The 25,080-nt window shown below is 37.0% G+C and overlaps 1 protein-coding gene and 2 long non-coding RNA genes across 5 annotated transcripts; 2 read left to right on the top strand and 1 right to left on the bottom strand.

Moving 5' to 3' along the window:
• Nucleotides 1-9,755: 9,755 nt before the first annotated feature.
• LOC108098794 lies at nucleotides 9,756-12,134 on the bottom strand. The gene is made up of 3 exons (XR_006245712.1): nucleotides 11,865-12,134; nucleotides 10,697-11,737; nucleotides 9,756-10,616 (listed from the first exon to the last, which is right to left on the bottom strand). It is a non-coding gene; the product is annotated as an uncharacterized LOC108098794 (long non-coding RNA).
• On the top strand, nucleotides 12,095-13,354 carry LOC108098679. Of its 3 annotated transcripts, none has more exons than XR_001771865.2 (3): nucleotides 12,100-12,169; nucleotides 12,230-12,450; nucleotides 12,863-13,354. It is a non-coding gene; the product is annotated as an uncharacterized LOC108098679 (long non-coding RNA). The 3 variants fall into 3 exon arrangements; XR_001771864.2 differs by having other exon boundaries at nucleotides 12,230-12,442; XR_001771867.2 differs by lacking the exon at nucleotides 12,230-12,450 and having other exon boundaries at nucleotides 12,095-12,169.
• Nucleotides 13,355-22,928: 9,574 nt separating this feature from the next.
• LOC108098598 (thioredoxin-1-like) lies at nucleotides 22,929-24,049 on the top strand. The gene is made up of 2 exons (XM_017201697.1): nucleotides 22,929-22,941; nucleotides 23,306-24,049. Exons 1-2 carry the CDS (start codon nucleotides 22,929-22,931, stop codon nucleotides 23,833-23,835), a joined length of 543 nt encoding a protein of 180 aa, XP_017057186.1. The 3' UTR covers nucleotides 23,836-24,049.
• Nucleotides 24,050-25,080: the final 1,031 nt, after the last annotated feature.

Below are 25,080 nucleotides of genomic sequence, written 5' to 3' on the forward strand. Positions count from 1 at the left end.
CAATAATGTTTTTGGAATATAGAGTTTTTTAAATACTCTTGAATTACGAATTAAATTTGATCAAAATCGGAAAACTATATCATATAGCTGTCATATGAACAGTAGTCGAAAATATGGAAAATTAATACAAAAATCGTCATAGCATCGATGTTGCTTAGCCTTTATGCATTTAGTTCGACATATTTGATGACTGATGACTGTATATAAGCTTCGGCTTGCCGAAGCTAGCTTCCTTACTTGTTAAATTAGAAATTAATTTATTTAAAATTTTAGGTATGGGCTGCTTCGACACAATAAGTGCAATCTACCACCCAGCTGCCTATGATACCGATAATATAAAAGTTGTCTTAAGTATTAAGTATTGAACTGGTGGTTTATTAATGAAAAACATACAGCACATTGCTTTAAAAAATTCAGCTTTTTTCTTAACTTTGTATAAATATTTATATTAAAAAAAAAAAAAAAAATTACCATTCTAATTCGAGCAAAACTTTCACATTAAATTTGGTAAATCAATTCCTTTATACATTATTAGATCAAATAGGCAAACTAGAGGCTATGCAGAAGTAAGCAAGTTTATTATCCTAAAGCAGGAGGATAATGCTATTGTTGTTTGCTGATGACGGCATAGCCCCAATTCATGATAAATTTTGGCTAGCTGTAACTTCGTAAAACATTTTTTTTTAATTTCAATGGATTAGTATATTATAAAGCTAAAACTTTATGAACATAAAATTTGAACAGAGAGCATCACTGTTAAGCTGTCAACTGTTAAAGTCAGCTGGTATTCCAACAATATAAAAGTGCACGTTTGCGCACTTTCTTCAAAATACGTTTTTAGGTGCTTATCCTGCTGTCAGGATGTCAGAAACAAAATGCAACGGAAACTGCTATTTTAAATTTCTTAAAAGCATCTTTCTAAGCATAATGAGAGCATATAAGTTAAAAAGATTCAATGTATTTTCTTTAGAATTTCCGATTACTGTTTCAAATCAAAAAGTAATTTAGCAGAGATCGAGAGAAGACATTGCACCCGACTGTTCGCCAACATTTGTTACGATAGAAAAAAGTTTGGGACCATGAACAATAAGTATTTTTGTAGTTGCTATTACAGCCCAATTTATCTTCAATTAAAAAATTTAAATTTTCATTAAAAAAAATGGCAGGACAACTTAGTTTTGTTTAAATAGTATTTTTATTTACATATTTAGGCAGCTTGCCGCCTCAGTATTTACGCGTTTATTCCTATCTCAGTTCACCACCATACCATCATCATCAGCCTATTGACATTTACTGCTGGACTTTAATAATAATTTTTGACATGCGATTTCAATGAGTATAAGAGGGATGCATTTGTTTTCTATTTTTTTTCCATTAGAGCTTTAACGTCGACATCGATTTTAGTCACCTTTAACTGTAATGAGTTCGATACGTCCAATCGATTTCGTTATTTAGTTTTTATGTTAACCAAGGCTGAAAAGCCCACTTCACATGACAGCTAGAATTTTGTCAATCGCTTGCGAATAAAAGTATTTCTCAGTGATATACTTTCTGATAAATTGATAAGCTCTTCACTTGCTTTTGTTGACATTTCAGTTGGTATGTTGTCTTTAAATGGATTACAAATCCAGTTCTTCGTGTCGAACTTCCTCATCTCTTCCCCGAAGTAGGCATCAAAGTTATTTTTCAACTGTGTTAAATGACTGGAATTAGCAGACACTACATTGACACCAGGCTGTACTTCGATTTCTATAATAAAAGTTTCAAATGTTTTGAAACAAGAATAAAGTGCCCACAACATTTATTCGTACACCCTATATTTTTAACTTCATGCTTCTGAAACTAGGTTTATATTAACGTAATTAAATCAAAACTTTATTGAACAATGAAAAGTAGTATTTTTCCAATCCAGATAAAACTAAATTAATTAATTTTCAAAACAAAAGAAATTTTCAAAAACAAAAAAAAGGCACTTTTTTATGCAAAAAAAGATATTCGTACAGTTAGAAAATAAAAAAATTGTATTAATGAAATCTGATGCAAATCTTCTTTCAATATTTTGTTGGACCACCTTTGGCCTTAATGACTGCCTCTAAACGCCGACGCATGCTTTTGACCAAACGTTTGGTGTCATCAGCCGATATTTTTTTCCACTCAGTTCGAATGGCTCTTTCTAGAGTGGCCTTTGATGTTATTGAGTGTTTTCTGATCCTGCGCTCCATTAAATCTCAGATGTGTTCAATTGGATTCAAATCCGGTGACTGCGGTATGGTTTTTTATTGCTTGCAGCCACTCTTGTAGCCACTCTTGTACGAGATATGAAGTAGAGCTGCAAAAAAATCGATAGTACCATCGATAATATCGATGGTTGGCCGCCGGTCACCGACTTCGATATTTGTTGTTGTGGTTCCTTAAAAATGAAGCAGGAAGTGAAGCATGGTGTGGAGCAGGATGTGGAAATCGTGCGCAACGTGCAAGGAGCAAAGTCGGTAAAAAAAGGTCAACCGACTTGGAAGTTCGGTGTGGGATTTTTTTGAGAGGACCGAAGATGGAAAGACTTTGTAAAAAGGTGTATAAGACAAGTGGAAACACCAGCAACCTTGCTGATCACCTCAGGAGATACCACCCGACCCAAAATCAACATAAGCCAGCACAAGCGACTGCCAAAAAATTTTTGAACAACAATGAGTACGACAGCAAGTCAGTGCGAAAAGCAAACCTTGACATGGCGTTGATGCAGATGATTGCCAAGGATATACAACCGTTCTCTATTGTGGATGACAAAGGCTTTAGAAACTTCGTGAAAGTGTTGGATCCGCGCTATACTTTGCCGTCACGCACGACTTTGCAAAACGTACACATGCAAAACATTTACGCGGAGATGACAGTAAAACTGCAGACCATCCTTGTCAAAGTCGATCAGTGCGAAATTACTATGGACTGACTGCTGGACTAAAAATGATTGGATTGTTTAATTTTAATTTTTTTCGTTTTTGTTTTGAGTAGAACTGGAAGATGTTTTTGAATTTTTGTTTTAATTGAATTGTTATTTTATTTTAAGTTTTGCGGTTAATGAAAAACTAGTTTTAAGATTCATTTTTAATATTAAATAGTGTTTAAGCTTCGTTTTGAAATTGGAAAAAAATATTAATGAAAACTATGGATCTCAACCAAAGCGTAATTTTTTATGAAAAAACAACTTTTTCACATTTTATTTATTTATTTAAATTTAATAAATATATTATTTTAATATATTAAATATTAAACATATTATTTTAATATTCGATATTAGTAAAACTAAGTTTTTTAAGTACACGCTAAAAAAGTCCGATGTATCGCGATACATCGATGTTTTTTTCTGAAAAACATCGAAACATCGATGTAGGTGAACATCGATGTTTTTCCAGCTCTACTTCAGTGACACTTGGAATATCAAGGTCCATGTGTATGACCTCATTTCTTACATAGTATGGTGCTTTGACTAGTCTTCGCAGAGTAATGCTTTGGAAGCGTTGAAGTATTTCAATGTTTGAAGTGGAGGCTGTGCCCCAAAGCTGGATCCCGTACGTCCATATGGGCTTGAGAATGACTTTTTATAGCAGGACTTTATTTCTGAGGTTCAGTTGGGATCTGTAGCCCAGAAGCTACTTCATTTGACGAACTCAGCTGCTTCCTTTTGATTTTAATGTGTTCAACCCAGGTTAGTCTTGTGTCCAGTGTTAGGCCGAGATATTTGACTTTATTAACTTCAGGTAGTGTGGTGCCATTCAGTCGGACCTCTGGAAAACTTTGAGTGCGGGTTGCAAATGTAATATGTGATGATTTGCTTTCTTTAATAACTATGTTCCATCTTAGCAGCCACGGTTCAAGTGGGTATACAAAATAGGTCCCAACACGATTCCCTGGGGTACACCTGCTTTCACTTCGAAAATTTCTGACTCGGCCCATTCGCAACGAACGAAGAAAAGAAATGGAGCTGGAAGCATAGACTTGAGCTTGAAAAGCAAGCCTAAGTGCCACACACGATTAAACGCCTGTTGTACGTCTAAAAAGGCAGCAGAACAGTACTTCTTGTTTTGGAATGAGCTCAATCTCGTTTGTGAGACTCTGTGGCATTGCTCAGGGGTTCCGTGTTGACTCCTAAAACCAAACTGGTGATCAGGGATAAGATTGCCAGCACCGGCAATAGTCTGGACAAAAATATTCTTTCAAAAATTTTGGATAGTATTGACAGTAAGCTGATGGGGCGGTAGGAGGCTGGATCTTGTTCTGGCTTCCCAGGTTTTTGTATCATTATAATCTCCGCACACTTCCATTGTGAAGGGAAGTGATGGAGCCTAGTGATACCATTGAATATAACCGTAAAAAAAGCAATAGCACGTGGAGGTAGACATTTTAGAGTAAATGCATCGATAGTATCATAACCGGAAGAGCAGACGAATGGCAAATACATATTACAAAAAAACATGATTTGTTGACGTCTCGTATATTCGTCATAATGCTATTGCGCTCACCATACATCACATTAGTTGTGTTTGCATGAAATCCAAATATATTATTGATGTCAAAGCCATTAAGTTTGAGTCCATCGCTGAGTGCTGCAAAAAGGTCGACTTCGACTCTATGACAATGGTGAACAAGAATTTTGTTTGCGCTGCATTGTCGAAATGCATAACAGCACACGCAAAGACCTTTTGTACACGAAACATCAGTCGATTCATCAATGATTATGGAGAACACAGGCCTTCCCACTGCAGAAACGCACCGTTTCATGCTAGAGATCAGTTCCTCCTTCATCACAGGTGCCAGTACATTGTACGTAAGCGAAGCTGTTTTGCTGCGTTTGCAGTAAAACCCTTGCGCAATGGCACTATCGGGAATCGCATGCTTGATCACATCGATAATATGGTCCATTGCTCTCATTGATATGTTGTGTTCAGCAATCGCTGCAGCGAACATAATTTCTGCCTTTTTGTTAGGCTGCAAACATAGTGCGCGCTGAGACGAAGATTAAGATGAAGATGAAGCTAAAGACGAATCGTTTGCGTTGCTAGCAAACTAATAGGTTGCATAGTGCAAGACGAATTTGTTGCGATTTTGTGATGTTAGTCGCAATGGATTTCTCATCAGATGGTGAGCTGCTGTTGGAGCAAAGTGTATTTTTTAGATTAAAATATAGCAAAAAAGTAACTGAAAGAATTCACCCAATTAATTTGGGTAGAAAGGCGTTCGGCGAATTTCATCATTTATTTAATGAGCTGCGGAAAGATGAAAAAAAATTTGTGGAGTACACCAGAATGAAAATCAGCACGTTTGATTACATTCTGTTAAAAATTGAACCGCTAATTATTAAAAATTGGACAAATTTTAACAAAACCCCAATTATATCTGTGTGAATTCTAACATGCGCTGCGCCAAGCAAGGGTAGAAAGAGAGAGAAATAATAACAAAGGCAAAATAGCAAGCGATTCGTCTTCAAAAACAGTACTGCACCGTTTGAAGCTGATTGCTTGCGTATCGTCTTCGTTTTCGTCTTTGCGCGCACTATGTTTACGGACAAGCGAATTCATATAAATTGTTTTGCACTGTTTTTCGTCTTCAGCTTCATCTTTATCTTAATCTTCGTCTCAGCGCGCACTATGTTTGCAGCCTAACAGTTGGAATAAGATTCTTTTCATTCATCTCTTCATTCACCTTCTGCCAGACTTTTTGATGTCCATCTGCACGAAATATGTTGAATTTTGATTCGTCGCTAAAGATTACGTTTTCCCAAAAAGATTACGTTTTCCCAGCAATCTGGTTCATCTTTTAGCGTCTGGCAAAGTCTAATCGTTTTTTCTTATTTATGTCCGAAATGTACATTTATAAAATTAAGAATTATTTAAGTTTGTTCAGATTCGCGAACTGGCCCCACGGTGCCAATACTTGCGGAGAGTTTGGGCAAAGGGAGGAATTGCTGCTGTTGGCGGGAGAGAGACAAATTCAGCGGTGTAATTTCCGTTTCTTAACCTATACTTAAACTGAAGTGGAGCCGAATAGTCATATTGCCTCCTTTAGAACACATCGCACCAAAGAAATTCTAAACTATGTCTTGGTTAAAACGACTGGTTCAGGTATATTTGATATCGTATTTTTCCGATAAATATGCATACAAGCTGTCAAGGGATGCATTATTGAATATTCGTGCGCAAAAGCTCAAAATGCCAAAACACCAAAATGCCTTGATATCGAATTCATTACCATAGGGCTTAGTCGTTTCAATAGAACTTTATGTAGACATTTTTGAGTTGAATACGTCGAACCAGTCATTAAGAAGCTTAAGAAGAACAGCGGCTCCGCATGCGTTATCAACGTCGTAACCTAATGCATAGCATCTTCAAATAGCACTGGCGGTTGAACTGGAGAAGAGTTGTGTTGCCAATTTGACCTTTTGTTTGGCGAGTGATCCAATGTTAATGTGATTATCGGTAATCTTGAATAATATCGACACATCTGACTTAGAACAGTGGCCATTTGTTTGCTGGACTGTTGCCTTAGTAAATGCCTTTTTGTTGATCACTAACTTGGAGCCAACATAGTGGATGCGAACCAACTTTATCAGGTGAGGTGTGGCTGTTTTTTTTAAGGCCACGAACCATCGACAGTTGAACATAGTTGTTCGTATCGTATACAACATTCGCTGTGCTGTCATACTCGAAAGCTTCGCCATCTTCATTTCATCGAAGGACAAAACGCATAGCTTATCGACTTCTGTCATCTCTTCATTTTCCATGAGGTCTATGACGATGTCAAGAGTACCTGTATTAATTTTAACGTCTGCCAACCATCTTTATAATGTTGCCCGACTAGGCAAAGGGAATCCCTTTCTATATAGATGGTTGTACGCGCGAGGTCCTGCAGCATGAAAACAGATGTCAGTTGTCACGTCTGTTGGAATAAACAAGGCCCTCTTTCCTCCATTCTTTAATATTTGAAGTTGGGTCTCCGTAAAATGTTACCAAGAGATTTTTCTAGTTCCTTGTATTTATCAAGTTGCTGTCGTAAATGATTAATTTCCTTTTCCATTAAACGAATCTTTTCCCGCTGTTTCTCGTTCTCCAAAAATAGTGCACTACCTATAACTTTGTCCCTGAATTTCAAATAATTTCTTTTTAGCATTGCCCTTTTTATTTTGACATATTTAGCTTACTCTGTTGCGTGGTTGACTCTGAGAAGCCTAATTTTAAAATTTTTGGCTCGGGCTCGTTCTCTTTTTGAGGAACAGCATCATTTAACAGTCGTCTTCTCTTGTTAACATCTCCTTTTATTAATGCCGTCTTCCAGTCCGAAGGTTTAAAATGTGTTTCGCAAAGCTTGGACTTTTCGCCAAGTTTGTAGCCAAGGCTTTCCTCCCACAATGTCCTCTTCGTTAAACATTTTGGTGCATTTGGTGCTTCCGACAGAAATTGCAGAACGACATGTTACACAAGGGTTAATAATAAAAAAAAAATCGTCCGCACACAACCTTTTCCTTTGACAAACGAGAACGCACTGACAAAAAGCCGAACGATTAGGTAGCCGACGAGACTTCCTTGTATAATTGGGTACAATTATACGTACGAGTGACGCTTGCGCAGTGAGACTTATTAAAAGACCGATTGACTGAAAAAGTCACCGAAAAAACTCTTCTCAATTATTTGTGTTCATTTCGTTGCATAGTGGTACGTTGTGTACTATTTAAGCATTACATTTTCAGGAAAAAATGTAACAAAAATAATTATGTTGTGGCAAATTTATTGTTTCTAATAAATTTCGTCATTTAGACGAGGACAATGTTAATTATCAAATTTAAGAACATGTATCTAAAAGCAGCTATATCATAAAGAACACAGGACACAAACTGTAATTATACTCCGTCTTACATGTTTCAGTTCAAACAGGCGAAAAACAATTTTTTTTTAATTTTGCTTTGCCAACCATTTTTGGTGATTTGTTAAAATGCAATTTACTCGCGGATCCATATAAATTGCAGATAATAAAGCTTCGTTCTCTAGCAACTTACTTTCACGAAGTTTAATTTGTGGCAATAATTTTTTTTTATAATATTTTGGCTGTTGTTGCACTGCAATTTGAGCTCCATCCAAATAATGAAAAATTCACTATAAACTAAATGTTTGTCCTGCAACTTTAAAGTCGCATTATATGCGTCCTTGAACGCGTCGACATACGTCTCCATCCAGTCCCATTCTATGTCGGAATTAATGCTAAACTGAGTGGCCAGAAACTTTTTTACATAGGTCAAGTAGTTTTTTACCATTAAGTACGTTGAATTCCACCTAGTGACAACGTCGACCGATGGTATGTTTTTGTTGTGCTCGATTAAGACGCGTCTGTGCAGGTTACATATTTATTTTATACATGAATATAAGAAAATATATTTATACAGGCAGGCTCCGGTTTTCACTTTCACAAGATTCTCTCGTTTTCGTTTTCAAAAACGAAAATGGGTGCTCCCGTTTTCACTTTCACAAGATTTTTTCGTTTTCAAAAACGGGCAAGTTTTTTTTTGTCGAAATGAAAAGTAAATGCCTTTTTCTACATCAAAACGGTTCTTAATTGCAAAAGGAAAAAAATAGTTAATTCCTTGGTCTATTGATGTTCATTTCACACCATCAGTAGATCAGTCTAATTCGTATTTATTTTTTAAATAATTTTTTTCTGACCCCATCATGATTTCATAAATGAAATATTTGCCGTCGGCAACAACAAATTTCGTTTTGCTAAGGGGCCGATAAATCTATTTCCAAAAGTTATCGTCAATGCTGCCGTACTTGTAGTGGAACGAAACAACCACTTAAAAATACTTATAAAATGAAAACGAAGGAAAAAATATTTGTAAAGAATAGTTAAATAAGCTTCTTATAAATAAATATGTTTAATTTTCTTTCTTAAATGGTAAAAGTGCAGTAAAAAAGTTGTTAAGAATAGTGGAATGATAACTGCAAAAAAGGTGGCAGCCCCTTATTATGGAAAACAGCTGATTTCTGATGGCGGCTTATTTGAAATTTTTGAAAATGTAAGTAAGACAACTTAATTTACCGATCGTCAGACATATTAAAAACACATGTGTTGCATCTTAGATGTCTCGATTTTCTTAAATAAATCAATTTCTGCCTTCTTTTGGCTTCAAAACAGGCAATTGAAAATATAAAAGTAATTTTTTTCGCGTTGTTTACTTTTGACCAAAAAAAGTCAGCTGTTTGAACAATTCCGATAACGAAACGATGACAAAAAGTTTGTGAAAACCGGAGCACCTAAAACGAAAACGTTGTTGCAGTTGGAGTCGATTCCAGGAGGAGCTATCGATAGATTAGATCAAATAGCGATGGTTAGGGCAGCGCCACCTTTTGGGCCTTGGGCAGATCATGTAAAATGTAAACATGTAACCTGGGCTTAGGATTTCTCTTAGATGGCCTTGGGGATGTCCGTTGACCCATCTTCGAGAGAGCCTGGGAAAGATGGTAGGGCACATGGCGTGATATTACGGATCAGAGTTTAGTGGTATCGGAAAAGACAAGCGTGGTGGACGGGGATTTGTACTCGTAGTGGCATTGTGAAACTCTTGTGAGAAGTGAGTTAGTTTTTTTTGTAATTTTCTTTAGTAAAAATAAAATGTTTATTTTTGTTTAGGGAACCCGGGGTCCCATAATAAAGGGCCCCGGGATTCTTTTTTTTGGCAAGGAATACATTTTTTGAGGAAGTCACATTTTTTTTCGACGGTTATTTTTCGCCGAAGGAAATACAATTTTTTGTGGAGCAAATATATACTTATAACATATGGAAATATAAATATTCTGGAGAGGCCACAGTTTTTCGATCAACACAAAATTATAACATTTTTTGGAGGGACACAACTACGAAGTTCCCTGAGGAGAACGTGCGTTTGGAGGAACCTTTTGAAGAACCACACCATCAACGACCAAATCCTCGCTACCTGCTAGAGATCTCCGGTGAGTCCGTTCCGTGTTGGGGTGCTCCCAAATTAGTGGCCAGTTTTCCTCGCGAGCGGCTGGTACCACGAGGTTGGCCAGCAAAGTCCCTATACGCCTCCGAGTTCCTGGTGGTGCGATTTTCTGGTGGGCCGAGCCCAAACCCACCACTTCCTGAAATTGAGGAAAATCAATTAAAATAATGTGTAGCTTTTAAGAATTTAAATACCTTATATTGTTAAGTCTATTGTGCGTCCTTCCAAAGATTCACCCTTGATCGACGGTTGCTAAAATAAAAGGGTCGCAATTAATTAGGATGAAGGAATCAAGTGTGTAAATCTCCCATACCTTTCGGCGTCCCTTCTTTTCCCTTGGAGCTCCTCAGGATTAGGTGACCTTAATTTAAGCCGCGTAACCCAGAGAGTTCTGCCGATACAAGGGCGGCAGAACATTTTTGTCGGAGAGTGTCTATTCCTTGTTCTTAAATTTAGCTTTGACCGCTAAATATACTGATACGGCGGTTGATTGGCGATTCTGAGGTTAGATGAACAAATAGATTTTGAGGAAATGAATTAGATGCGAAATGTCAATTGTACTCACCTGAATAATTAAAGCCATTATAACGATGATGAATTGCTAGACCTTTTTCTGTGGGGGAGATGGAATTAATTTAGTTGCCTGGAGTGACTTACTGACCCATTATGGGCGATGTTTTAATAAATACTTACGAAACATCCTAGGTAGGGTGGGTACGCAATGGCCAGGACACCAAAGGCCACTCAAAGGTCCAAAAATTTCCGCCGCCTGAGTTAATGTTTGAATTTAAATTTTTGTTTGTTTACATTTTGTTAGTGATCGCAGAAAGTTAGTGTTGTGAGACGACCGTTATCGATGTTAGTATTTTATGTTGTCGGACTGCGGGCAATTGGGGAGAACTTGGCCCAAATGAGATCGCTGAGCTAGCGGCACTGCCCACTCAATAGCAGTTCGTAACATAATGGCGCCCAATTTAAAAAAAAAATATATATACCTGGTCGAGGCGACGACGTCTCGCGAGGAGCGGACTTAGTTGGTCAGCCCTTCAGAACGGTGGCTTGCAAGGAAGTTGCAATTGCATCGTGATGGGGGAATGGCGAACTAAGGAGAAGCTGAGGAAGTGGGAGGCTATTCCAGAGTGCTGGTCAATTGCTCCCTGGTCGCACAATTAAATTTTGAAAATGGTTGAGGCGACGAGCTGGCCTAGTTTCCGGTCACTCTGAACGGTGGCTTGTAGACGTATGCAATTGCATCGGGAAGGGTGACTCGGGAACTAGAGATTAGCTAAGGATGGTGGGAGGCTTGTCCAGTAACATGCTGGCCAATAAATAGTCTCGTTTTCTTTGTAGTTTTTTTTGTAACATTAATTTATTTATTAATATTTTTTTTTGTTGTCTGTAAATTGTGTACGGATTCCTGGGTTTTTCTTCCGTCTGTGGGTTTCCAATTTCCTGTCGGTTTTAACAACTTAATTGGTACTCGTGGCCCGTTGAAAGTACACGCGATGCACGAGTCCCTCGATTTGCGATGGAAACTGCAGATGAGGAAGAAAACCAACAGCAGTCCAGGAGCGGCTGGAGTCCTTAACTGGCAGCTATCACTTAAAGTGATAGCTAGACCAGTTGACGAGCGGCTGCGAGAGGGGCGGAAATTTCGAGGGTTTTGGCGATGCGTAGGCGTACTATGGTCGGAAGTCCACCGGCGACTTTGATTTCATCTCCCCACAGTAGGAGCTGAAAGATTGAAAGAATATAGTTATATGGTGGCTCGAAAAGTTTAATAGTGGGGGAGATGGAAGTAAATTAGTTGCCTGGAGTGACTTACTGACCCATTATGGGCGATGTTTTAATAAATACTTACGAAACATCCTAGGTAGGGTGGGTACGCAATGGCCAGGACACCAAAGGCCACTCAAAGGTCCAAAAATTTCCGCCGCCTGAGTTAATGTTTGAATTTAAATTTTTGTTTGTTTACGTTTTGTTAGTGATCGCAGAAAGTTAGTGTTGTGAGACGACCGTTATCGATGTTAGTATTTTATGTTGTCGGACTGCGGGCAATTGGGGAGAACTTGGCCCAAATGAGATCGCTGAGCTAGCGGCACTGCCCACTCAATAGCAGTTCGTAACAACGTACGTTTTCGCCCAAAAACGAAAACGAGAAAAAAGGTGAAAACCGGAGCCTGCCTGTATATTTATATTTGTACTTTAGTTACCTATAAGTTTCAGTGCGCAATGTTTTGCATAATTTGCGGCAGATACCAATATATTCGCTAATATCGCTCAGCTTATTTACATCATAGACACACAGCTGAAGTGTGTGCGCATCACACCAGCTTACCCATCAAATTTTCCCCTTATGTGTCATCTTCAATTAGGGACTCCTCCGTGTCGTCATTTAGACTTTCTACGGCTTTCATCATGTTTCTCCCATTATCAGAGGTAACACTGTGCGTATACATATTATTTTTTTAATAACAAACATATTAAAAACTAACTGAAAATACGTTTTTACCTGAAGATTTGATAAAAAATTATACCATAATCGTCAAGAATTTCCAAAAAATTTTCTTTAATGTATACCCCAGTGTGTGCATGGCTGAGCTGAATAATCCCTAACGTCTTCACAACGACCTCAATTTTATTAATATTCGTGTGAATAAATTGGAGATTTACATCTAGAACAGCCATATCCATTCTAGTCGCCATTAATAATTGGATCAATAATTTCTTTAAATCCCTCGCTGTCCAAGAATAGAAATGGCTTTCCGTCAGTTGTAACAATTTTCACAAGCAAATTAACAATTGTTACTTCACTTATTTCAAACGTAATTTTTCTTTTCTTAACCACTTTCGTTTCAGACTTTCTCACTTTCTGCGATGGTCATCGAGTTATTTTCATTGACGCTACCAAATATCAGTGAGTTGGTGCGATTCGATAGTGGAGAAGTTTTAAAGATCCTGCACATCAAAAATCTGTGTATACTGCGAAAAACAGCTGTAAATTTTATGGCAAGCTATTATTTTTGGCCCGCAGATTCAAATGCATTACGATGTTTTTGCACTTGCTTGTATTGTTATGGCTGATTGGCGAAATCCAAATTTCGATTAAAGTCTGAGTATTTGTTTTAAATGCAAATTATTTGAAAATGCTTGCGCAAAATATACCTAAGGAAAGAAGCACAACTGCCTTCGTGGAATAACTGCAAGCTGTGTATTAGGGATGTGAAAAATATATCAAAATATCAATATATCGATATTTTTTGATTAAAAATAAATATTTATATCTGATATTTTATTCTACAGAAATATGCAGTGACTGCACTAAATAAGTAAAATGAAACATGAAATTTATAATTGGTTTGTTTTTCATTGTCTAATTTAATAAAAAACTCTCTGCAATTGGCTTTGGGATGGTGCCTCCAGCTTTGTTTTGGGCCCGACTGCTGCTGCTGTGGCAAGAAGTTATGACTGCCAATATCCTCCACTGCAATGCACTCCATTTCAGAATCGCTGCCGTTGAAGCTGATTACCGTTGTTGTTGTCGTGGAAGTCACAGTCATTATGCGTCGCTTTTCTTTAGGACTTTCTTGTAATCGTCTTCCATTTAACTGCAGCTGTGGCGAGAGCGGAGGAGGTGTGGTATTGGCGCTTATCTTTCGTGGCGGCAGCTCTGGCGGCTGTTTTTTTGGGTCCACCTCGCTGTTTTTGAGCATTTCCCCCAGGGGCGGACGCAGTTTGGGGGGGTCCGATCAAAAATTTGTTTAGTTTACATGGTTGAAAGACCGTGTGCTGTAAGGGAATTTGAAAAAGTCTGGGTTTTTGGGAGGGGTCCGGACCCCCGGACACCCCCTGCGTCCGCCCTTGGCAAAAAGAAAAAAATAGTTGACTCCTTGGTCTATTGATGTTCATTTCACATCATCAGTAGGTCATTCTAATTCGTATTTATTTTTTAAATAATTATTTTCTGACCCCACCTTGATTTTATACATAAAATATTTGCCGTCGGCAACAACAAATTTCGTTTTGCTAAGGGGCCGATAAATCTATTTCCAAAAGTTATCGTCAATGCTGCCGTACTTGTAGTGGAACAAAAAAAAACACTTTAAAATACTTATAAAATGAAAACGAAGAAAAAAATATTTGTGAAGAAAAGTTAAATAAGCTTTTTATAAATAAATATGATTAATTTAGTTTCTTAAATGGCAAAAGTGCAGTAAAAAAGTTGTTAAGAATAGTGGAATGAAAACTGCAAAAAAGGTGGCAGCCCCTTATTATGGAAAACAGCTGATTTCTGATGGTGGCTTATTTGAAATTTTTGAAAATGTAAGTAAGACAACTTAATTTACCGATCGTCAGACATATTAAAAACACATGTGTTGCATCTAAGATGTCTCGATTTTCTTAAATAAATCAATTGCTGCCTTCTTTTGGCTTCAAAACAGGCAATTGAAAATATAAAAGTAATTTTTTCGCGTTATTTACTTTTGACCAAAAAAAGTCAGCTGTTTGAACAATTCCGATAACGAAACGATGACAAAAAGTTTGTGAAAACCGGAGCACCTAAAACGAAAACGTACGTTTTCGCCCAAAAACGAAAACGAGAAAAAAAGTGAAAACCGGAGCCTGCCTGTATATTTATATTTGTACTTTAGTTACCTATAAGTTTCAGTGCGCAATGTTTTGCATAATTTGCGGCAGATACCAATATATTCGCTAATATCGCTCAGCTTATTTACATCATAGACACACAGTTGAAGTGTGTGCGCAGCACACCGCACAAGATGAATATTCGCCAATTCTAGGTCATCCAGCTTACCCATAAAATGTTCACCTTTCGTGTCATCTTCAAATAGGGACTCCTCCGTGTCGTCATTTAGACTTTCTACGGCTTTGATCATGTTTCTCCCATTATCAGAGGTAACACTGTGCGTATACATTAAAAACTAACTGAATATTTTTTACCTGAAGATTTGATCAAGAGTTATACCATAATCGTCAAGAATTTTCAAAAAATTTTCTTTAATGTATACCCCAGTGTGTGCATGGCTGAGCTGAATAATCCCTAACGTCTTCACAACGACCTCAATTTTATTAATATTCGTGTGAATAATTTGGAGATTTACACCTAGAACAGCCATATCCATTCTAGTCACCATTAATAATTGGATCAATAATTTCTTTAAATCCCTCGCTGTCCAAGAATAGAAATGGCTTTCCGTCAGTTGTAACAATTTTCACAAGCAAATTAACAATTGTTACTTCACTTATTTCAAACGTAATTTTTCTTTTCTTAACCACTTTCGTTTCGGTGTCTTCTTCGCTGTCGCACTCTCTGAATATTTCACCGTGTTTTGCAGTCAAAAGGCGTTTCAGATTTGTGGAGTGAGTGCCGGCTAATTTAACTCCGCACACTTTGCACACCGATTTATTATTTCTGGCTTTCGTCTGGGCAAAATCATCAATTATATCGTTGTAATCAATTTCTTGAACTAGTTGGGCTTCAATTGACAGTAGTGCTAAAGCAATGAGTCTCTCTTGGGCCATACTTGCGCGTAAATACGTTTTGACTCTTTTTAAGGTGGAAAAAGATATTTCTCCTGAAGAGTTCGTGACAGGAATTATCAAAAATACGTAGAGCAATATCTACATTTGGATAAGCATCTTGAAGATTTTGAGAATCAAAAAATTGTATATTCCTTGCGCAAACGAATATCTTTTGTGTTCATTAGAGAATCTTTGAGTTGACAATGCAAATGAATACATTCCTTCGCGAAAGTCTCCTCCAAATCATCAGAATACTTTTTTTTATTTTTAGTTCATTGGTAACTATTTCATTTAAATAGTCAAAAAAATTTAATTTTTCGTAAAGATTATGATAAGCACTTTTACGTCCTGTCAATTGTACACTTAAAGTATCTAAAATTGGATAGTAAACGTTAGTTCGAACACTTTCTTCTCCAGATAAAACTATTCTTTCTTTTCGCCGTGACTCGTCAGCCTAAAGTTTTCGCTTTTTTTGCGACGGGTTCATAGTTGTAATAATTTTGAACTCCAGATAGTGTTTTGGCTTTTTCATAATCAGAAAATTGTTTATCTCTCATATCTTGGAGAAATAATTCCAAAGAACTATATATTCTTATCACAGATGATAAGTCAGCTTCAGAATCCTGAAGCTCCTTACTCGCAAGCTTCAGAATCCTGAAGCTCCTTACTCGCAGCATTGAAGCGATCCGAAATTGCATTTCAAACAATGACAAGAATTGCTGTTTCTAGATGTTGCAATTTTTGCTGCAGTCTCTTAGCTTCAGCTCGCTTAGTAAGTTTTTCCCCAATAAAGTTAAGGGCAACAATTATTCCAGGCCACCGTTTTTCTAATGTGTAGCATGCCTCACTTCGAGCCGACCACAGGGTTGCCAGATGAGCTGGTCGAAAAATCCGTAAAATGGTTTAAAAGCCGAAAAAAATCCGTAAAAATGCGTATTACCATAAGTGCGCGTGAGAGTGAAAGAGAGACATATAGATACTTATGCCTTGGTCGCAGAGTATGCATACATACATATGTATGTACATATATGCTTTTGGCGCCCAATTTCAATATGTGAAATAATGGAAACAAATTAATAATACTGTGGTAAAAGTTCTCCATTACCCAGTTAAAAGAGTAAATATAATTGTTTACTAATATATAAATTAAAACGGTAGTTTCATTTTATTGACATTTGTTATTTACACTACTATTTACATTTAAATTATTCGTACATAAGTTGGCTCATTAAAGAAAGCATGGGCTTGCACTTCACCTTCAACACCTTCTCATCCCGAACTACGGATTTTTTATTGGTTTTTTTTTCCGTTGAACAAACTGAAAATTCGTTCGCAATTTGCAGAAGCGTGCGGAAACACATTCACTTTTTCCACGATGTCTGCGATAAGTGGAAATTCCGATTCTCCATCCGCGGTCTGAGATTTCTTCACCAACTTCCAGAAGTCTTCGGTTTCCTTGTCCATCTTTTTTCGAAAAATACGTATATGATTGGTAAAAATCCGGAATATACTTGGATGACCTAAAAATTCCGCATAAAAAGCCGTATCATTTTTTTCGGCTCGAAAAATCCGTAATTTGCTGAAAAATCCGTACATCTGGCATCCCTGGCGCCGACACACTGGAGCTGGGGATATCTGACGAGGCAATGGACGCCCTGATGGCCGAACTCCCACCCGAGGTTGAGAGCATGGTCCTGGATTGGCTGCCAAATGGAGGCGATCCAGCTGCTCCATTAGCGCAGGACGCGGGCGAAATCCGACTAGTCCCCCCGGAGGGAGAAGCCCCACCAACATCGCGGAAATCATCCAAACCCGAGCGCTACAGGCCAGGTCCCGGCAGCGGTACCGTCTCCAACGCCCAGAGGGAAGCTACCGGGTCACCAGCCGAACAAACGGCTCCATCTCCATCCTTTTCGACCCCCCGAAGTGGGAAGGGGGTGTGACGTCTCATTCAAAGAGGCGCACATATTTACCTTTTTCTTTAGCCTTTCTTTTTTATATTGGTCTTAGTTTTATTTCATTAGTCATGTAAGAGAAATGCCAATGAAGTATTGTGTTATTATAGTTCTAGGTAATCATTATATAAATAAGATTGAAATTTAAGCTTGAACAATGTTGCCATTTACTTCGCGCCCTGACCAACGTTGCCATTTACGGCACTACCGATCTATACGCTGACGGTCGACACGTTGCCAGATCGCAAGACCTTGCCAGATCGCGACGCTGTTAGGGTTGTCGAAATTTTAAAAAATATCGTATCGATGATATTTTTTTTATCAAATAATATGATAATAATATTTCTAAATATCACCGAAAAATATCGATATATTTGATATTTTTGATATTTTTTGTGTTAAATAAAAAAATTTCCTGCCCACAATAAAAAGACAATAAGTTTCGGTAATTGTTTACAAGTGCGGTCCGGACTTCGAAATCCGTTGGCGGAAAGTTAAAATTTTGCACCGTTTTTTTGTTATTAACAATCCTTACTTCAGCATTCTTGAAATTCTCCGTTATTTTCATAATACCTTCAAAGTTCGTGGACAGCTAAGAATGAAAACTAATTAATATATGTGTGAACAACGTGTGTGCGCGTTTGGCGCCAAATTTCGGTGGTATGTGCGTAAGTTACATATGCACACATAGACAACGAAATCTGGCCATACGCACACATATCACATATGTACATTCCTTCTTTTGCGCGCATTTTGCGAAAATATTATTTTGCGCTTGAATTTGTTCACTTGAAGTCGCTTTGGAACTTAAAGTAACCAAGACAAAAATATCAAAAAATATCAAAAAAATATATCGATTTTCCGATATTTAGGCAAACAAAAAATTACGATATAAATATATCATTTTAAAAAGAAAATATCGATATATTGATATTTTGATATATTATCAACAACCCTAGACGCTGTCAAAATCGCCACGTTGACAGCCTGGACAGAGGATCGAGATCGCAACTAATAAGATATCGGTGCAGCAGCAGGGAAACAAGTCAGGACAAGTAACAATAAAGTGAATTCTTATATATTGATCGTTTAAATCCAGTGCATTTCTTAATTTCGTAGTGTTCCTAGAAACTAACACTAATTCTAACCTTCCCGATCTCTGCCAGTAGTTAGTGATCCCTCAGGCGTGGCCACGACATTTCCTGGTTAATCCAGAGAACGTCAGCGTACCCCTGGTGGATTTATATCCCGTTCCCGTGCCCTTAACTAGTATTCCTGTGCCCTCCCGGACACGCACACGCGATCCCTACTCTTACGTACCAAGCACTAGTTCCGGTACAGCCAGGTGCCTCCCTTCTCCTCTAGCTAACGCAGAGCCCGCCAGAGGGTGCGCAGCGTGTCCAAAACCGGAGTACAATTGATCCAAAACCCGCGCTCGACAATTTCATTTATAAATAAGTTCCCCTGTAAATTACAAATTTCTTGTGAGGATCTCTATCCCGGCCTGAGAAGCACACACCAAATTGGAAAATTTTTTAATTTTCTATTTTTTGACCTTCTTATTGGCACCAATAAGAAAGCAATATCGTTTTTGGAGGAGATCGGATTGATACCTTCAAGAAATTCACAACCGCCTTCGTGTTGTGATATGTATTTCAATGGTCGTTGAGGAGAAAGCAAGTACCAAATTAGGGTGGATTTGGCGTTGTGCATTTTTTTGACGGATTCAATTGCCATTTAGAAATTCGAGATGTTATGGCCATTATTTATTGTTTTGTGGAAAAAATTAAGGTAACAGACGTTTTTCAACATTTACTGCCGTGGCGTGCTCACAACAACGAGCCAGAAATAAGTTTCCCTTCCGTGATCGATTACTTCAGCTATTGTCGAGAAATAACTGAAGTAATTGCTTCGCACTCATTGGCTCCACTTGGTGGGACTGGAAAAACAGTGCAAATTGACGAAACATTTTTAACAAAACGTAAATACAACCGCGGTCGTTGTACGGAGCAAATGACCATTGTCGTACTTGGATTATATTGCAAAGAGGACAAAGAAGGGCTTTTTTTTTAAGTAAACGCCAAAAGTAAAGAAGAATTGTGGCCTTATATTAAAAAATTTGTAGACGAGAATACAAGCCGCATATGCACAGACGGCGGAAAACAATATGTTGGCGTAAATAAGATTTTTTCGACTAATACTGTGCATTTGACTACGAATCATAGTATCGGAGAATACTTCAATGCTGAGAATCCAAGTAATACTATAAATATGTATGGCACTTTTTTATTATCGACGGAAACATTTTACAAAAATGATTTAGGGTCCCAAATTATGCAATTTTTGATTGATATTAAAAACGTTTACCCTGGATTTGTTGATGGAATCGAAGTCGAACCTCTTCAACTCAAAGAAATTGATCCACCATCTGTAGATTCTGAAAACTTAAGAGATTTTGTTCCATCAAAAAAAAACCCTCGATTGTCTAAAATTGAAGACGAAATATGCTTTGCAAATCAAGTCATGATGAAATTGATGATAAAATTGTATTTTAACAAAATTACTGGATATTTGGTGTTTTGCCGGCTCAAGGTCTGGGTTGATATTAAAAACACAATATATGTTTTTTAACCAATATATTTCGGCTGCTCCTCGGCAACCGTCTTCAGGGCAAAAACAAAAAACAATCAACATCAAAATACACTTTTTTTTACAATTTAAATATTGACATACTTTTTGACACGTCTGCGCCAATTGACGTGGAGTTAAAAACTAAACCTATTTCCCTAATAAATGTCTGTATATAACATATGTGCGCAGTTTTTTGAGTCCGTTTTGTAATTCATTCTAATGTTTGTCGGTGTGTTGATTATATGTAACATTTCCATCATGTAGCGCTTCCTGTAGTGTTGCCTTTGCGCCAAGATAGTTGTCTCTTCAAAGTTCGGAGAGTGTCCCTGTTTGGCACAGTGGGACATGAGTGCTGTTTTTTGTGTATTCGTCTGGTGCCTTAATTTAAAATCAGATTTATGTTGTGACAGCCGACGACGGCACTACCACCACGGATATATGGATTACCGAAAATTCATAAGACCGCCAAAAATGCAACAATCTCACCTTTAATAACTTCACAAAATATTAACCGGTCAGATATTAGCAGATACATAAAATCTGTCTTCTCTAACAGCTATCTCAACCTTCTACTCTTCCAGTTGGTACAAAACTATAAACAAAAACAGCGTCAACATCAGCGATTACACAAAAAAAAACAGACATAAGCAAACTGCCAAAAAAAGAACAGACCAAAATCATCCGACTACGCCTAGGCCACACTCGGCTTACTCATAAATACAGACTTCTGCAAGCTGTAACTACCCTGCAGTTCCAAAATAGCTTTTTCCTATATGAAATCCGCGAGGAAGCACCGAGGAACCGGGGTACGGAGGTATGCCCGCACCGAGGAATTGCGCGATGAATTTTGTATGGGATTCAAGTTTTCTTCATAGGTGAAGCTCTCGATGAACTTTTTGGCCGTTTCATCGAGCGATTCCTCGGTGCCTTATACGAATTTTGTATGGGAAAAAAACGTATAAGGCATAGAGGAATTCGTAGCGGAAGTGGAAGCGGGATTTTCCTCGAAAGCTTTTGCGAGGATGCCCTTTCGGAATTCGTCGGTGAATTTTTAAACAATTTCCTATATGAATTCCCCAATTCCTTTTTTTTGGAAAGTCATACCTATTTTCATAAGAGGAATGACTAAAAAACACATTTTTAATACAGTTTTTAAACATTTTTTTTAAATTATTAATATTATTTATATGACTATTATTATTATTATTATTTTACATTTTTATTATTGTTGTTATTATTATTATAAATATTATTATTTTACTATTATTATTATATTACATTTTTATTATTACATATTTTAATATTATTATTATATTAAATATTTATTATTATTTTATTATTATAATTTTACATTTTTATTAGTTAAATTAAAATTAATTTTACTATTTTTTTTGCAAATACTATTTTTTGCGTGTTGCATCGCCTTTCTAATTATCTTTTCGCCATCTTCAAGGGGAAATACCTCTTGTGAGACGTCTGAAAATATAAAAGATATTTATTAAAATTCCTGCTTCGAATAATTTACTAAAATAAATGAAAAATATTGTTCATTTGTTTACCTTTCAAAATTCCAAATAGGTTTGTCAAGTTTTTAAACCTTTTTTTGGAGTTAGTGCCGTCCAAATTAAAATTTGGCAGCAAGCCATCGTCAAATATTTTTCTAAACAGTTTTGTAAAGCCATCTTTTCTGGCAAAGTTTGTAATTTTTGCTTTCTGTAATAATAAAAAGTTAAGTTTAGTCTTGCAGTATAAAAAAACTTACGTAAAACTCCCGAAGCTCAGGTGTCTCTCGAAGAGCTCTATGTCGTCCTCCGTCTTAAGGGGGAAGGGAACCCCTGTCTCCACCGTCTTCTCTTCCGCCTTCAACTTCATCTTAACCACTGCGGTGGTCTCCGCCAGCTTCTCGGCCAAAAAATCTATCTTGCGGTGCAAAGCCGCATTTTGCTCCGCGAGATAGATGTTTTGTTCTGAAATGGTAAAAAAATTTATATAGAAAGGATTATATATATTAATATATATAGCAATTAATACCTTTTAATGCGGAAAGTATCCTTTCTTCGCACAAGATCATTCTTTCTTCACACGAATCTGTTAAAAAATTTAAATACAGTAGAATCCTGTTATAACGACTCCGCTTATAGTGTCCGTCCGGGTATTGCGACGAAAACTCGATGGCTTGATTGGTCCTCAGACAGACTTATACACTTAAATACTTCTGCTTAGTGCGTCTGCCGGGTATAACGACGAAAAATCGTCGGTCCCTTGAAAGTCGCTATAAGCGGATTCTACTGTAGTTAATCAAAAATTAAAAAAAAAAAATCATGAAACTCACGAGATACGGATGGCTGATCTGTGAATAGTAAAATAATATTTCAATATAAGTTTTGTATAATGGAATTTATACTCACCCGACTCGGAAAAGTCAATGCGCCGAATTTTTTTTGGTTGCTCTGACATTCTTAGGAAATAAAAAGAACATAATTAAAATCATTGTTTTATAAATTTATGCGTATGGGCCCAATTTAGAATTGGGCCCAGCTTACGATTGGGCCACTTTATTAACTGTACGCCGGCGCACATAAAAGGGATGTTTTTTTTTAAGCACAATTCAATTTCACTTTGTTTACTTTTAAAAAGCCCCGCAGCGCCTTATGGTTTTTTCAATAACTAAAAAAAAAGGTCTTAAACATAATTCAAACACTTACCTGGTTTTTTTTAAGCAAAAACACTTGGAAAATAAATCACTTTATTCACAATCAATCAAATCAACCGCTTCGGTGACGAACAACGAAAGAATGACGCAGGTCAGTTCTTTTTTTTCTTAATTTGCGTCGTCCCTTTTGTTTCATCTTAGACTTTTTGGCGCGTGCCTTGTTGGCATACCCTTTAGATTTAAAGTCATACCGGACTATATATGCAACGCGCATTAATAAAAGGGCAAGATTCGTAATATTAATATTAGAAATGTTTATTTAAACTATTTAGTCAAATTATAAAACCATTTAACAAATCTCTTTTTTTTTAAATAAAAAAAAACTAGTTAATATTGATTTATAATTTGTCTAATAAATTTAATTTAAATATTATTCCCAGACAATAGATGGTATATAAAATTGTATATAATTATACTTATTTTAAGTAAATTATGTTAAAAAACTTTAAAACCTAAAAGTATACATAAGTCGAGCATGCCTCAGCCGTGGTTCCCACCGAAAACACAAACTTGTGTTTCTAACGGTAAATGCATTCCGATGGCAACAATGGAATAAGAGAAACGAAAAAGTAGAAGACAAATTGGGTGTCGGGCCGCCGTCGTTGCCAAGCAACGAGAAATTACGAAACATTGGCATATATGATTTGAACATTGGCATATATGATTTCCCTAAGGGCGATCCTCGATTGTCTTATAAAAAGACAATCGAGTCGTCGGGCGACAAACTCGTCGTCTTGAATTTCTACGCTGATTGGTGCGACTCCTGCATGGAACTCGAGGGCACCGTGAAGGCGCTGGCCAGGAAGTACTCATCCAAGGCAGTGATAATCAAAATCGACGAGGACCACTTCGTAAATCTGGCGGAACGCTACAAGATCGACATTATCCCCACCTTCATCTTTCTCAAGAAAAAGCACCGCTTGGCCTCGTACTCCGGTACCAATAAGATAATGCTCACCAGGATGATGGCCAGATTGGTGAAGTCCTAAGTCATATATTGGAGCAGGCTCACATTTATGTAATCAATGTGAATACAACAAATAGCTATGGCTATATGGACTTTTCCGCAAAATCGAAAGTGTTTCACCTCTGCTACAAACTTTGCAAGGAAAAACTATCCAAAACATATTAATGGAATCAATAAAGAAACGCCTTTCCATTTATGAGCACAGGATATTATGTAGGATGGCAACGTTATTGGATCCACGTTAAAAAAAAAAAAAAAATGGTTTTCAACACGCATCAGTCTTTTTTGAAAACGAACTGGCAAATTCTTCAATCAAAGAGACCTCAAATAATCTGACCATTTCACCGGGCACAAGTGCCCAGGAAACATTATTTAATTTTTTTGGTGAGCGATCAAATAGCAAAGTCCTCATTAAAAGGCAATATCTGGAGAGGGCAATTGCCAGTCAAGATGTGGACCCACTGTTATGGATTAAGGTATAATTCGAAAACAAATTATAAGTTATCAATATTTACATATTTTCCTTTTATTCCAGGTGAAACCAACTTATTTTCCGTGCATAAAAGGCCTGTTTTGCAAATACCTTTGCATTCCTGCTACATCCGTAGAATCGGAAGGAGCGTTCAGCAAGGCAGTGCAAATTGTTTCTGAGAGACGCACCCGGCTCAAAGAGGAAAATATTAACATACTCTTATTTTTAAATAAAAACTTTTGGTTACAATAAAACAATTTTCTTGAAAACTTAAAAAAATTGTAATGTCGGAGGATAGTATCGGTGACTGTCGACACTATCGAGGGTTTGACAAAAACAATCGTCGGCTATCGATGGCGCCGACTATCGATAGTTCTCTACCTCTATTTCGTAGCATTTTTCTTAGATTTTATGGTATTATAAGGTATTTTCGGTTTGGTTAAAGAGCAATATAACTACTTTTCAAAAAGTTCCAAGCGTCGACGAAAATTTAAAAAGTTTAAAACTTTCTTAGATTTTCCTGCACATAATATACTTAACCACACAAACTAACCACGCATATTAGAACAGTGGGATGCCCTCATTGCATTCTTCTAAGAAGAATATGATTCATATTCATATTATATGAATATATTCTATCTAATTTAAAAAATCCAACTGTTAAACTTTATCTTTTATTTTTGGATTATATACTTGCTTTAGTGAATTCCAGTCTAGCTGATCTGTTGTACACTATTTCTGTAAAACTATGTCCGAATTTTATAAAACTCTATTGGCATATAACAAGCCAAGGAG

This window comes from Drosophila ficusphila, unplaced genomic scaffold (assembly GCF_018152265.1).
Source record: "Drosophila ficusphila isolate 14025-0441.05 unplaced genomic scaffold, ASM1815226v1 contig_636, whole genome shotgun sequence".
Taxonomy (NCBI): Eukaryota; Metazoa; Arthropoda; class Insecta; order Diptera; family Drosophilidae; genus Drosophila; species Drosophila ficusphila.